The sequence below is a fragment of the Oryctolagus cuniculus genome, chromosome 5 (genome assembly GCF_964237555.1).
Source record: "Oryctolagus cuniculus chromosome 5, mOryCun1.1, whole genome shotgun sequence".
NCBI lineage: Eukaryota > Metazoa > Chordata > Mammalia > Lagomorpha > Leporidae > Oryctolagus > Oryctolagus cuniculus.
This window is the reverse complement of record NC_091436.1, coordinates 52996391-53011023: the sequence shown is the minus strand read 5'-3', so window position 1 is coordinate 53011023 and position 14633 is coordinate 52996391. Positions and strand designations below refer to the sequence as shown.

The 14633-nt window shown below is 39.9% G+C and overlaps 1 protein-coding gene across 3 annotated transcripts in view; it reads right to left on the bottom strand.

The window, feature by feature from the left end:
* ROS1 (ROS proto-oncogene 1, receptor tyrosine kinase) overlaps positions 1 to 14633 on the bottom strand; it is a 176889-nt gene that overhangs the window by 117773 nt on the left and 44483 nt on the right. For all 3 annotated transcript variants that reach the window (XM_070073675.1, XM_070073674.1, XM_051855385.2), the window contains 2 exons: positions 2580 to 3076; positions 674 to 886 (listed from right to left, as the gene is read on the bottom strand). In XM_070073675.1, the coding sequence (XP_069929776.1) occupies positions 674 to 886; positions 2580 to 3076 (710 nt within the window). The remainder of the gene's footprint in view (positions 1 to 673; positions 887 to 2579; positions 3077 to 14633) is intronic.

Here is a 14633-nt window from a genome sequence, read left to right as displayed (position 1 = left end):
GTACATGTCTTATACCCTACCATTTCCTTTATAAGGGAAAAAAATCAATATTTTAAAAACTACCATGGAAAGATATAAGTAGCTTTATCTGCTTAATATAATTATCCATTATTTTAAGGAGACCTTGATTTTTTACAGAAGTATTTAAATTGAATGTGGAGGGAAATGTGTGGTGATACTTCCTGTATAACTGTGTCATGGTCATGGTAGAATTTTTTTTTTCTTTAGCTATTATTTGCCGTGGCCCCATTTGGAGGACCCAGAAGTAACTGTCCTAACTACAGCAATATAAACAGTACAGTTTTCCTTCCATTTTCTTTCAGCCAAAAGTATGGAATTCAACACAGCCCCTCAGCTTTTCTTACCAAGGCCTTTTGAGATCAGGAATACTATTGCTTAATAAACTGAAAGAGAAGAAACTCAAAGTAGAAGGAAATGATAACATTTCCAAAAAAAAAACCTTAGAAGTTAAAATAGAAAATTAGAAAAATAAATTAGATATCATACAGTGCTTAGTTTGTTTTCCTATTCTCGGATAATAAACATATAGTCAAGAGGTCAGCACATCCACATTGCAATCTCTTGACCACGTTTGAGGCCAGGAATTTTAACGCATACTCAGGCTAAGCATCTTTTTGTCATAATCACTCCCTAAATCCCGACATTTTCTCACCTGGCACGAGGGTAGTGCCTACTGAGGGCTCTGACCAGGGTCCTGAGCCTTTAGGCGAACTCGCTCTCACAGAAACCTTGTATTTCGTAGCACTCTGCAGCTCAGGTATGTTAAGCATGGTTTCACTTATGTTAGAAAAAACATGAGTGATTTCAGGAAGATCTTCGGTTGACACTTTCACCTCATAAGTCCAGTTCTGCCAGGCGGAAGGGCCTGATTAGAAGAGTTCAATAAGATCATTAACCAGAATGATAACAGCACAGGCATCATCAGTAAACTCACAGAAGAGTCATTGGACAGTAATACCTGTGATCCCAAGAGGACAGTGGCCATCTCTACCCCGCCACCCATCTTGCTTCATTGAAGAAGACATTATTCCCAAAACATGGAACTGTCCTTCAATGAAAGCTGCATATGTGTCTACATAGAATTGTCAGAAGGGTTCTCTGTCACTAACAAATGTCACCAGGCTCCTAATAAAAAATGCTTGATCTTGAATCTAGAATATAATTCTCAGTGTTTGTTCAGTGCCTTCCTCCAAGAAGTCCAGTTAATATCAAAAACATTCTATTAATTTTCAGCCATCTTTCAGAAATGCGACAAACAGGAAGAATTAACTTTGTCTTAAAGTAAAAAGTCAATGTTTGCTTGGGGCTAGCGCTGTAGTGTAGCAGGTAAAGCCACTGCCTACAGTGCCAGCATCCCATACAGGCGCCGGTTGGAGTCCCAGCTGCTCCAGTTCTGATCTAGTTCTCTGCTATGGCCTGGGAAAGCTGTAGAATATGGCCCACATCCTTCAGCCCCTGTGCCCACTTTGGAGACCCAGAAGAAGCTCCTGGCTCCTAGCTTCAGATCGGCACAGCTCCAGTCATTGTGGCCAATTTGGGAGTGAGCTAGCGGATGGAAGACCTCTCTCTCTGCCTCTCCTTCTCTCTGTGTGTAACTCTGACTTTCAAGTAAATAAATAAATCTTTAAAAGAAAATGTCAATGTTTTCTTAATGTTTACTATTATCTAAGGGACCAGGAGTTGGCAAACAGACCTACTGCCTGCTCCTGTAAATCAAGTTGTATGGGAACACAGTTACAATTCTTCATTTACATATTATGTATGGCCGTTTTCACACTACAAGGGCAAAGTTGAGTAGCTGTGACACACCCAATCTGACCCACAAAGCTGAAAATATTTACTCTCTAGCCCTTCCTCTGCAGAAAATTTTTCTGACCTTTTTGCTAGTTCCTGTTCTAAGGGTTCTACTTCTGCAGCTTAATTTAATTTATATGACAGTACCCCCATAAAACTAATATTCTCATGTTGCTGTTGTGGATGTCAAGGTACAAAGTTAAGTAACCTGACCACTTTCGTTCTGACAATAAAGGGTAATTATAATTATTATTGGGTAATTTATTACCCATGATTAGGTAAGTTTCTATAATTCTGCTGGCAGGAATGGTATTAATTCCATGCAGGCTGACTCCAGAGCACAGCTGCTTACCCTCCAGACATACTGCCACCCTGCAGATGGAGATTCAAATTCAGAGTTTTGGAGTTGCTCAAATCCATGCAAGATGTCAATGGATTAAAATAAAAAATCTCAACCCAAGTGTTCTATCCTCCTAGATAATATACTCACTCCGACTAGACTGTCAGAGTCTAGCTCCTAGTAGGTGCTCAAAAAATGTTTACACATTCTTTGGGGTATATAGGTAAAGAGAGTCTCCTAACGTGTAACTCAGAAATGCAGAACAAACATATAAACTTTTTTGTTGTTTTAGCTCAGTAGCTGCTTCTGGTTGATGACTGAGTAGCCACCTATGGGCTTTCAAACTTGAATCCCATGCCAAACAGTTCCAGACTTCCCCTCCTCCAGAGAGGCCAGTCATCAACCCTGCAAACTGCACACTCACTGGCTCCTATGGCGAGAGCAGGAGGCTTCCACTGAACCAGGGCCTGGTAAGAACCAAACAGCACGGAGAGCTCCTGAGGCCGGGCTGGCAGAGGGTGCATCTGGATGGATGAGCTGAAGATGACCAAGTTACCAAACCCAAATTCTTCTATGTGACTTAGGTCACACCCGACAATGAACTCATTAAAAGACATTGAGTCTTGCTGGAAAACAGCCTTGCCATCTGTGACAAGGAAGTCATTGTTCTCACAAGCAAAGCTCTTCACCTCAGTAAAGGGGACATGAGGTAGAACAAGATGGGAAGCAGAGCCATCCAGAAATGTTGACATGAAGACTTGGGCGGTGTCATTGAAGTAAATGATTCGCTTGGATTGCGGCTTTACTGCAAAGTCCTTTAAGGTGAAACTCTCCACAATACGCACAGCTGGAGTGTCCTGAGCAGGTGGCATGGGGAGATTCACTCTGTAAATGCCGTCGTTCAGGAGATAAAAGACATACCTGGCACGGGAACAAAAGATGCCTAATGTGATTCCATGCAAGGGTGGCTGAGCATCCTCCTGAGCTAACTGCAATATCCTGTTGCAATAGTCAGAAATATAGATCTCTGGAGTCCCTAAGAACAGGATTTCCCAAGGTTCAAAGGGAAAGGTGATTAAGTTAGAAGTTGGGGATCGTCAAATTTTAACCTCACCTAGTTTCAACTATTTTAAGAAATTTTTAAGGAGTCAGAATTTAAGAACAGAAAAGGTCTTTAAAATGTTTAAAGGAAAGAATACTATTTTAAAATTAAATATCTAAACATGTTATTTATTGTAACACACTTCCAGCTAAAACATACAAATTCTCTTTTTAATTTTTATTTTATTTATTTGAATGGAAGTATGACAGAATTCTACAGACTTCCTATCTGATGATTCATATAAGACTAATCTGTCAATAAATTTTCTCATGCATTGTGAATGATAAATGGAAGAAAACAAAATTGCATAGTTTTTCCACTATAATTAGGCAGCATAACTATTTTGTATTTGTAACAGGCCAAAGGTTTGTTTTTTTTTTTAATATAAACAAGTGAGTCAGACAAGAAGGCTACCATTTTACAAACCATGAAGAAATACCTCACAAGTGAGCCAAGCAGCAGCCAGCAATTAGGAGAAAAGAATCAATGAAGGAATTTAAAATTATAGCTAACTTAAAGCCAAACTTCATGGTAACAAGGAGGGAGGTAATCCTTTAATAACAAAAAAGAAAGCATACCACAAAAATATTCCATTGATTATCAAATCTATAAGTAAAACTTTAACTAAAACAAAACCATTCATTCAGATGTACTAATTTAGAAATTGTGAACATGGAGCCAAATGCTAACAAAAATATACTTTAACTTAGTAAGTTCTTCTTATCACAAACCCATGGATTGGCTGCATTCCAACCTCTCATCACAGCTGTCGAATCATTTCCCTTGTCCATATTTGATGCTGCTCTTATTGCCCTTGATGACTAATCTTTATTTTATCAACAGGCTCAAGGCTCCCACTCAATATCTGAGATACAATATCTGACTAATCTTTATTTTATCAACAGGCTCAAGGCTCCCACTCAATATCTGAGATACATGGCCGGCGCTGAGGCTCAATAGGCTAACCCTCCACCTTGTGGCGCCGCCGGCACACCAGGTTCTAGTCCCGGTCAGGGCACCGGATTCTGTCCCGGTTGCCCCTCTTCCAGGCCAGCTCTCTGCTGTGGCCCGGGAAGGCAATGGAGGATGGCCCAAGTGCTTGGGCCCTGCACCCACATGGGAGACCAGGAGAAGCATCTGGCTCCTGGCGCTTCAGATCAGCGTGGTTCGCTGGCCGCGGCAGCCATTGGAGGGTGAACCAACGGTAAAGGAAGACCTTTCTCTCTGTCTGTCTCTCTCTCTCACTGTCCACTCTGCCTGTCAAATAAATAAATAAAATTTAAAAAAGAACAATATCTGAGATACAAACTCCATTGTGAGATATGAAGCTGTGTTCTTAACTTCCTGCTTTTGTTTCCCAGGTTCAAAATAGATAATAGAATTTGGGGGAATTTCAGAGTAGACAGAAGAAAAAATATTGTGGTTAAAGATGAACGATTCTTGCACTGAAGTGGGGAAGGGTGCAGGTCTTTAACCCTGTTCACTGCTTTGGAAGGGAAAGGAAAGGAGATGGAAGATGAGGAGAGCTGGCACGTGGGAGAATTAGTGCAGACAGAGAAGGGAAGGAGCAAGCTGCAGGGAGAGGAGAGAGGAAGAAGAGGTGAGGTTTACAGCAAGTGCAAACTCCATGAGTGGGTAATCCAATGGTGCAAAAATAACATCAGAATGGAAAATATTTGTAACACCCAGAGAATGAACCAGTACCCTTTGGGAATACTGCATACAAACTGTTGCTATAAGTTACAAGCTGATTTTTACAAAAACCCTTCCATCATGGAATAGAGAGTTGATTATGATGTAGGCAGGCAGATAGGATAAAATTCAATTAGGTTTGTAAGCTGGAGACCGTGCCTTCTCCCTGCCCCCTTTGTGATATCATGCTCCTATCTGACCACACCAGGATGCCCACCTGCCAATCAGGCTATGAAACCACACCCCTTTGGAAGTGGATAAAAGGCCTAAAACTAGCTCTTCTTTTTCCCTTTTCCCTTTGTTTGCCATTATGGACCTTTGTTGCCCTTGTTGCCCCACGCCTTCAGGACATGTGGCCTTTCAGGCTGCCTGTGCTCTCTATCTTCCCTTTGCAGCCCATGATAAGCTGCTTGTAACAGCTTTAACCAAACGCTGCTGCACATGGCTTTGTCCTACTCTCAGCTGGGTATGGATCTAGATGTCCCTTTCTCCTTTAGATAGAGCCCTCACTCCCTTATGCATTTCTCTCACTGAATAAAAAGCATAAAACTTTCCATGTCATCTGGTCTATTTGAGCCAGTATTCAGAATTCTCTGAATTCATGGCAAGAACCCACAAGGCTTATTAATAAGGGAACTATTAATAAGCAAATCGGTATCATTTAGAAGATGGGTTCTAGAGCTAGAAGTCAAAGACTGGTTCCAACACAAAAGAGCTGTGTGATCTTGAACAATAACCAAATCAATTCTTCCCTTATCTCTAGAACTGGGATAATAAAAATATCTTCTTAATAGGGTTGAACAAGGCTGAAATGAATTATTAGAAGTAATATACAGGGGCCGACGCTGTGGCACAGTAGATTAATCCTCCACCTGCGGCGCCAGCATCCCATATGGGCGCCGGTTCTAGTCCCAGCTGCTCCTCTTCCAATCCAGCTCTCTGCTGTGGCTTGGGAGGGCAGTGGAAGATGGCTCAAGTCCTTGGGCCCCTGCACCTTCATGGGAGACTGGGAAGAAGCACCAGGCTTCTGGCTTCGGATCGGTGCAGCTCCAGCCATTGCAGCCAACTAGGGAGTGAATCAGTAGACAGAAGACCTTTCTCTCTGTCTCTCACTCTCACTGTCTGTAACTCTACCTCTCCAATAAATAAAATCTTAAAAAACATAAAATAATAAAATAAATAAAATTAAAAAGCAGCAATATACTTAGAAGCATATATTACATATAAATATTAATTGCCATTATCATTTCTACCCACATTTTAAAACTTAAGCACAGATGAAATTTTCCTAATGAATAAAAGAACCATTGAAGACCCCACTGACTGATTCAGTGGGTGAAACTCATTATCCTCAAGATGAGTCATTTTATGTAAATTCCAACAACAAGGGTACATTTCATAGGATCTTAGACCTTTACAAATGGGGAAAACAAGATCTAGAGAGTCTAGAGGTCTTGCCTTCCAGCACAGAAATTTCTTTAAAAATATTCTATAATACAGTAATGCAACAAATCTCAGATGCTAAAATAAATCTCTGATAAATTATAAATGATTAGAATGGGCGGAGCCAAGATGGCGGAATAGTGAGGGCGCGCACCGATAGTCCGGAAAATTTAGTTTAATAAAAGGGGAGTTACGGTAGCCGCAGAAAAAAGAACCAGGAAAAAATTGCACGGGAATCGTGAATCGGAGGACCTACTGGGAGAACAAGGTCGCCCACCGCGCGGAAGCCAAGTCGCGGGACGGAGCCGCAGAAGCCCCAGTGCTCCAAGGGGAGTGCATGCCACACAGACAACAGCGGGGAGACTTGGGACGCTCCACACATCGGCGCTGGAAGGGGAGGTGAGCTCAATAACCCGAGACATTGGTGGGGAAACGGGGGTCAGAATCTAGAGGGGGGCCGGAAAGTGCAGCAAACTCACTACCGGAAAGAAGGAAAAAAAAAAGCTTCGGGGTTTCTCTTCCCCCTAACCTTGCAAAGGTTACAAGGCTGCAAGGCTAGAATTCCCAAGAGACAAAGAGCAGGCCTGCGCTCTGGATTTACATATCAATGGGGGAGAGCTAAGGAACTGAGTCACTACAATTCAGTAGCCTAGGCAACCCAGTGGGAGTCCAGAGGAGCCAAAGACTGGAAGCTAAATACCATCAATTCTGCACAGCCATGCCCTGCGGTGTTACTTACCCCCTGAATAAATAAAATAAATAAATAAATAAAAAGAGAGAGATTTACCATGCATAACCTGAGGGTGTCACCTTTGCACACCCTTAACCTGGAAGAACCAGGCAGAGCTCTCAGGCCGCACCCATCTCAAGCCTCCAAGGCTCCTCCAACAGCAGGCAGTCCACTTAACACGGACACAGTATAAATAAAAAAAAAAAAAAAAAAAAAAAAAAAAAAAAAAAACGCACAGTGACGCAAGAAGAATTAACTATGCCGAGTAACAAACACAGAAATAGAGGGAGCAAGATCAACGATGACACTATGATGCCTCCAAATAAGCAAAACACCCCAAGCCAAGAGTATGAAGATGATGAGATAGAAGAAATGCAAGATACGGATTTCAAAAAATTTATGATAAGAACATTTAGAAGTTTTCAAAAGCAAATCCTTGAACTACAGAAATCCTTAATGGACAAGATTGAAAATCTCTCTCGTGAAAACGAAATTTTAAGGAAGAGTCAAAATGAAACTCAGAAACTAGTAGAACAGGAAAGTGTTATAGTGAAGAGAAATCAAAATGAAATGAAGAGCTCAATAGATCAAATGACAAACACATTAGAAAGCCTTAAAAACAGAATGGGTGAAGCAGAAGAGAGAATATTGGACTTAGAAGATAGAGCACAGGAAAACATACAGTCAAACCAAAGAAAAGAAGAGGAAATTAGAAACCTAAAAAATATTGTTGGGAATCTACAGGATACTATTAAAAAAACCAACATTCGAGTTCTAGGAGTTCCTGAAGGCATGGAGAGAGAGAAAGGATTGGAAGGCCTTTTTAGTGAGATACTAGCAGAGAACTTTCCAGGTTTGGAGAAGGACAGAGATATCCTAGTACAGGAAGCTCATAGAACCCCCAATAAACATGACCAAAAGAGATCCTCACCACGACACGTGGTAATTAAACTTACCACAGTGAAACATAAAGAAAAGATCCTAAAATGTGCAAGAGAGAAACGTCAGATTACTCTCAGAGGATCTCCAATCAGACTCACAGCTGACTTCTCATCAGAAACCCTACAAGCTAGGAGGGAATGGCGAGACATAGCACAGGTGCTAAGAGAGAAAAATTGCCAGCCCAGAATATTATATCCTGCCAAGCTCTCATTTGTGAATGAAGGTGAAATAAAGACCTTTCATAGCAAACAGAAATTGAAAGACTTTGTGGCCACTGGTCCGGCCCTGCAAAAGATACTTAAAGATGTGCTACACTCAGAAACACAGAAACACGGCCATCAATATGAAAGAAGGGAAGGGAAGAACACCTACCAGTAAAAGAGCATGGGAAGCTCAAAGCATATACTAGAAAATATTTCCGGGAAAATGGCAGGGCAAAGTCACTACGTATCAATAGTCACATTGAACATTAATGGTCTGAATTCTTCAGTTAAAAGACACCGTTTAGCTGACTGGCTCACAGAACACAACCCAACTATTTGTTGCCTACAAGAAACACATCTCTCTAACAAAGAGGCATGCAGACTGAAAGTGAAAGGTTGGAAAAAGATATTCCATGCCAACAGAAACCAAAAAAAAGCAGGTGTAGCCATATTAATATCAGACAAAATAAACTTTAATACAAAAACTGTTAAGAGAGACAAAGAGGGACACTATATAATGATTAAGGGTTCAATTCAACAGGAAGATGTAACTATTATAAATGTATATGCACCTAATTACAGGGCACCGGTCTATTTAAAAGATATGTTAAGGGACTTAAAGGGAGATTTAGATTCCAATACAATAGTACTGGGGGACTTCAATACTCCACTCTCAGAAATAGACAGATCATCCGGACAGAAGATCAACAAGGAAACAGCAGATTTAAATGACACTATAGCCCAAATGGATCTAACAGATATATACAGAACTTTCAACCCTACATCTACAGACTTCACATTCTTCTCAGCAGCGCATGGAACCTTCTCTAGGATTGACCACATACTAGGCCATAAAGCAAGTCTCAGCAAATTTAAAAGAATTAGAATCATACCATGCAGCTTCTCAGACCACAGCGGGATGAAGCTGGAAATTAGCAACTCAGGAAACCCCAGAAAGTATGCAAACACATGGAGACTGAACAACATGCTCCTGAATGAACACTGGGTCATTCAAGAAATCAAAAGAGAAATCAAAAACTTTCTGGAAGTAAATGAAGACAACAACACAACATATCAAAACTTATGGGATACAGCAAAAGCAGTATTGAGAGGCAAATTTATAACAATAGGTGCCTATACCAAGAAATTGGAAAGGTACCAAATAAATGAGCTTTCAGCGCACCTCAAGGACCTAGAAAAACTGCAGCAAACCAAACCCAAATCTAGTAGGAGAAGAGAAATAATTAAAACCAGAGAAGAAATTAATAGGATTGAATCCAAAAAAAACATTACAAAAAATCAGCCAAGCGAGAAGCTGGTTTTTTGAAAAAATAAACAAAATTGACACCCCATTGGCCCAACTAACTAAAAAAAGAAGAGAAAAGACCCAAATCAATAAAATCAGAGATGAAAAAGGAAACGTAACAACAGACACCACAGAAATAAAAAGAATCATCAGAAATTACTACAAGGACCTGTACGCCAGCAAACAGGAAAACCTATCAGAAATGGATAGATTCCTGGACACATGCAACCTACCTAAATTGAACCATGAAGACATCGAAAACCTAAATAGACCCATAACTGAAACAGAAATTGAAACAGTAATAAAGGCCCTCCCAACAAAGAAAAGCCCAGGACCAGATGGATTCACCGCTGAATTCTACCAGACATTTAAAGAAGAACTAATCCCATTTCTTCTCAAACTATTCAGAACAATCGAAAAAGAGGGAATCCTCCCAAATTCTTTCTATGAAGCCAGCATCACCTTAATCCCTAAGCCAGAGAAAGATGCAGCACTGAAAGAAAATTACAGACCAATATCCCTGATGAACATAGACGCAAAAATCCTCAATAAAATTCTGGCCAATAGAATACAACAACACATCAGGAAAATCATCCACCCAGACCAAGTGGGATTCATCCCTGGTATGCAGGGATGGTTCAACATTCGCAAATCAATCAATGTGATTCACCACATTAACAGACTGCAGAAGAAAAACCATATGATTATCTCAATTGATGCAGAGAAAGCATTTGATAAAATTCAACACCCTTTCATGATGAAAACTCTAAGCAAATTGGGTATAGAAGGAACATTCCTCAATATAATCAAAGCAATTTATAAAAAACCCACAGCCAGCATCCTATTGAATGGGGAAAAGTTGGAAGCATTTCCACTGAAATCTGGCACCAGGCAGGGATGCCCACTCTCACCACTGCTATTTAACATAGTTCTGGAAGTTTTAGCCAGAGCCATCAGACAAGAAAAAGAAATCAAAGGAATACAAATCAAGAAAGAAGAAGTCAAACTATCCCTCTTTGCAGACGATATGATTCTGTACTTAGAGGATCCAAAGAACTCTACTAAGAGACTATTGGAACTCATAGAGGAGTTTGGCAAAGTGGCAGGATATAAAATCAATGCACAAAAATCAACAGCCTTTGTATACACAAGCAATGCCATGACTGAGAAAGAGCTGCTAAGGTCAATCCCATTCACAATAGCTACAAAAACAATCAAATACCTTGGAATAAACTTAACCAAGGACGTTAAAGATCTCTACGATTAAAATTACAAAACCTTAAAGAAAGAAATAGAAGAGGATACCAAAAAATGGAAAAATCTTCCATGCTCATGGATTGGAAGAATCAACATCATCAAAATGTCCATTCTCCCAAAAGCAATTTATAGATTCAATGCAATCCCAATCAAGATACCAAAGACATTCTTCGCAGATCTAGAAAAAATGATGCTGAAATTCATATGGAGGCACAAGAGACCTCGAATAGCTAAAGCAATCTTGTACAACAAAAACAAAGCCGGAGGCATCACAATACCAGACTTCAGGACATACTACAGGGCAGTTGTAATCAAAACAGCATGGTACTGGTACAGAAACAGATGGATAGACCAATGGAACAGAATTGAAACACCAGAAATCAACCCAAACATCTACAGCCAACTTATATTTGATCAAGGATCTAAAACTAATTCCTGGAGCAAGGACAGTCTATTCAATAAATGGTGCTGGGAAAACTGGATTTCCACGTGCAGAAGCATGAAGCAAGACCCCTACCTTACACCTTACACAAAAATCCACTCAACGTGGATTAAAGACCTAAATCTTCGTCCTGACACCATTAAGTTATTAGAGAACATTGGAGAAACCCTTCAAGATATTGGCACAGGCAAAGAATTTCTGGAAAAGACCCGGGAGGCACAGACAGTCAAAGCCAAAATCAACTATTGGGATTGCATCAAATTGAGAAGTTTCTGTACTGCAAAAGAAACAGTCAGGAGAGTGAAGAGACAACCGACAGAATGGGAAAAAATATTTGCAAACTATGCAACAGATAAAGGGTTAATAACCAGAATATACAAAGAGATCAAGAAACTCCACAAAAACAAAACCAACAACCCACTTAAGAGATGGGCCAAGGACTTCAATAGACATTTTTCAAAAGAGGAAATCCAAATGGCCAACAGGCACATGAAAAAATGTTCAAGGTCACTAGCAATCAGGGAAATGCAAATCAAAACCACAATGAGGTTTCACCTCACCCCGGTTAGAATGGCTCACATACAGAAATCTACCAACAACAGATGCTGGCGAGGATGTGGGGAAAAAGGGACACTAACCCACTGTTGGTGGGAATGCAAACTGGTCAAGCCACTATGGAAATCAGTCTGGAGATTCCTCAGAAACCTGAATATAACCCTACCATTCGACCCAGCCATCCCACTCCTTGGAATTTACCCAAAGGAGTTTAAATTGATAAAGAAAAAAGCGGTCTGCACCCTAATGTTTATTGCAGCACAATTCACAATAGCCAAGACCTGGAACCAACCTAAATGCCCATCAACGGTAGACTGGATAAAGAAATTATGGGATATGTATTCTTTAGAGTACTATACCGCAGTAAGAAACAACGAAATCCAGTCATTTGCAACAAAATGGAGGAATCTGGAACACATCATGCTGAGTGAAGTAAGCCAGTCCCAAAGGGACAAATACCATATGTTCTCCCTGATCGGTGACAACTGACTCAACACCAAAAAGGAAACCTCCTGAAGTGAAATGGACACTATGAGAAATGGTGACTTGATCAGCATAGCTCTGACTGCTAATGGACAACTTAATACATTATCCCTCATAGTATTTTTTTTTGTCTGTTCTACTTAATATGACTGGTTTAATTCTGTAATTATCACACAGTTATTCTTAAGTGTTGAAAATTAACTGAAATGTGATCCCTGTTAAACATAAGAGTGGGAATAAGAGAGGGAAGAGATGTATAATTTGGGACATGCTCGGGCTGACTTGCCCCAATTGGTAGAGTTGGAAACATACCAGGGGATTCCAATTCAATCCCATCAAGGTGGCATGTGCCAATGCCATCTCACTACTCCAAGTGATCAATTTCAGTTCACAATTGATCATAATGAAAGGACTAAGAGTCAAAGGGAGCACATAAACAAGTCTAGTATCTGCTAACACCAACCGATAGAATAAATAAAGGGGAGAGTGATCCAACATGGGAAGTGAGATACTCAGCAGACTCATAGAATGGCGGATGTCCTAAATAGCACTCTGGCCTCAGAATCAGCCCTAAAGGCACTCGGATCTGGCTGAAAAGCCCATGAGAGTATTTCAGGCATGGAAAGCCAAGACACTCTGGCAAAAAGATCTCTGTGAGTGAGATCCCAGTGGAAAGAACAGGTCTTCAAAGAGGGAGGTACCTTTCTCTGAAGGGAGGAGAGAACCTCCACTTTGACTATGACCGTGTCTAAACAAGATAAGAGTCGGAGAACTCAAGGGGCTTCCATAGCCTTGGAAACTCATGACTGGTGCATAGGGAGATTACTGATGCCATAAACAGGAGTGTCAATTGGTAAAGTCAACAACAGGAGTCACTGTGCACTTACTCCTCATGTAGGATCTCGGTCCTTAACGTGCTGTACACTGAGGCTTAATGCTATAACGAGTACTTAAACAGTATATTTCACTTTGTGTTTCTATGGGGGTGCAAACGACTGAAATCTTTACTTAATGTACACTAAACTGATCTTCTGTAAAAAAAAAAAAAAAAAAAAAAAAGAAAGAAAGAAATTTTCAATTCCCAACTTGACTCTCACTGGGATTAAACATGACAATAGGTCTGATCTGATTTCATCATCATTTAAAAAAAATCATCTATTATTTTTCACTTTATGTTTCTGTGTGGGAGCAAACTGTTGAAATACTTACTTAAGGTATACTAAGCTGATCTTCTGTATATTAAGATAATCGAAAATGAATCTTGATGTGAATGGAAGGGGAGAGGGAGTGGGAAAGGGGAGGGTTGTTGGTGGGAGGGACGGTATGGGGGGGGGAAGCCATTGTAGCCCATGAGTCGTACTTTGGAAATTTATATTCATTAAATAAAAGATAAAAAAAAAAAAGAAAGTAATTTCTGGCAGGCAAATAAAATTTCACTTGTAAATTCTATAAAAAAAAAATTATAAATGATTAGAATGGTTTCATATTAAATCAATAATAAGCAATCTTTTTTCAAGAAGATCAAGTTGTGAAAAACAGAATGTCATGGGTTATGTTTTTTCATTCTAGACAAAAGCAACTTTATTCTTACAAAAAAATTATCTTATGAACATTGACCATGCTTATTAATGATTAATCTGCTCTTATTTAGTCATCTTTAAGAATAACCCCAGAATAACTTTCTAATTTTCACCCTCACACTCATGTGCATTTGTAGTTTATGTACACACACAATGAATACCTCATTTCATTTTCAAAATAACCCAAGTAACTAAATACTATCTTTCTTATATGGATAAACCAGTGGTCACAGACATGAAGTTACTTGTTCAAGGTCCTACTGCAATTTAGCATCATACTGAGCTAAAATATGTTCATTCTATTTGTGACAAAGAAAAAAAGTTACTTGAAAAATTTTAACTTGTTATTAGCCATCCGTTCCTTTTGTCTATAGTACCTGTTTTCTAGTAAACCAGACCCTCAATAGGTGTGAGAACCAAACCATGGAGATGACCTAGAGCTGAATTGTCTAGCAAAAAGAAAGGGTTCAATGAAGTGATTTTATGTAGGGTGTGCTTAGGTGGGCAAAGAGACTGAGTCCCAGCATAAAGAATAGACAAGTCTAGCACTAGAATCCAAATCCCTGAGTCCCAAATACTTTCCCATATATTTTTCTGTGAAGGAGATAGAAAAAACTACTTAACTAGAGGAAAAGCTTGAGAAAAACTTCCTCTTGGCTCTAAGAATGAAAACGTGCCTGGATTTATTTAGACTTACCTGAAATAAGATGCATAGATTGGCCCATCTGTTAGTACAGTGTCTC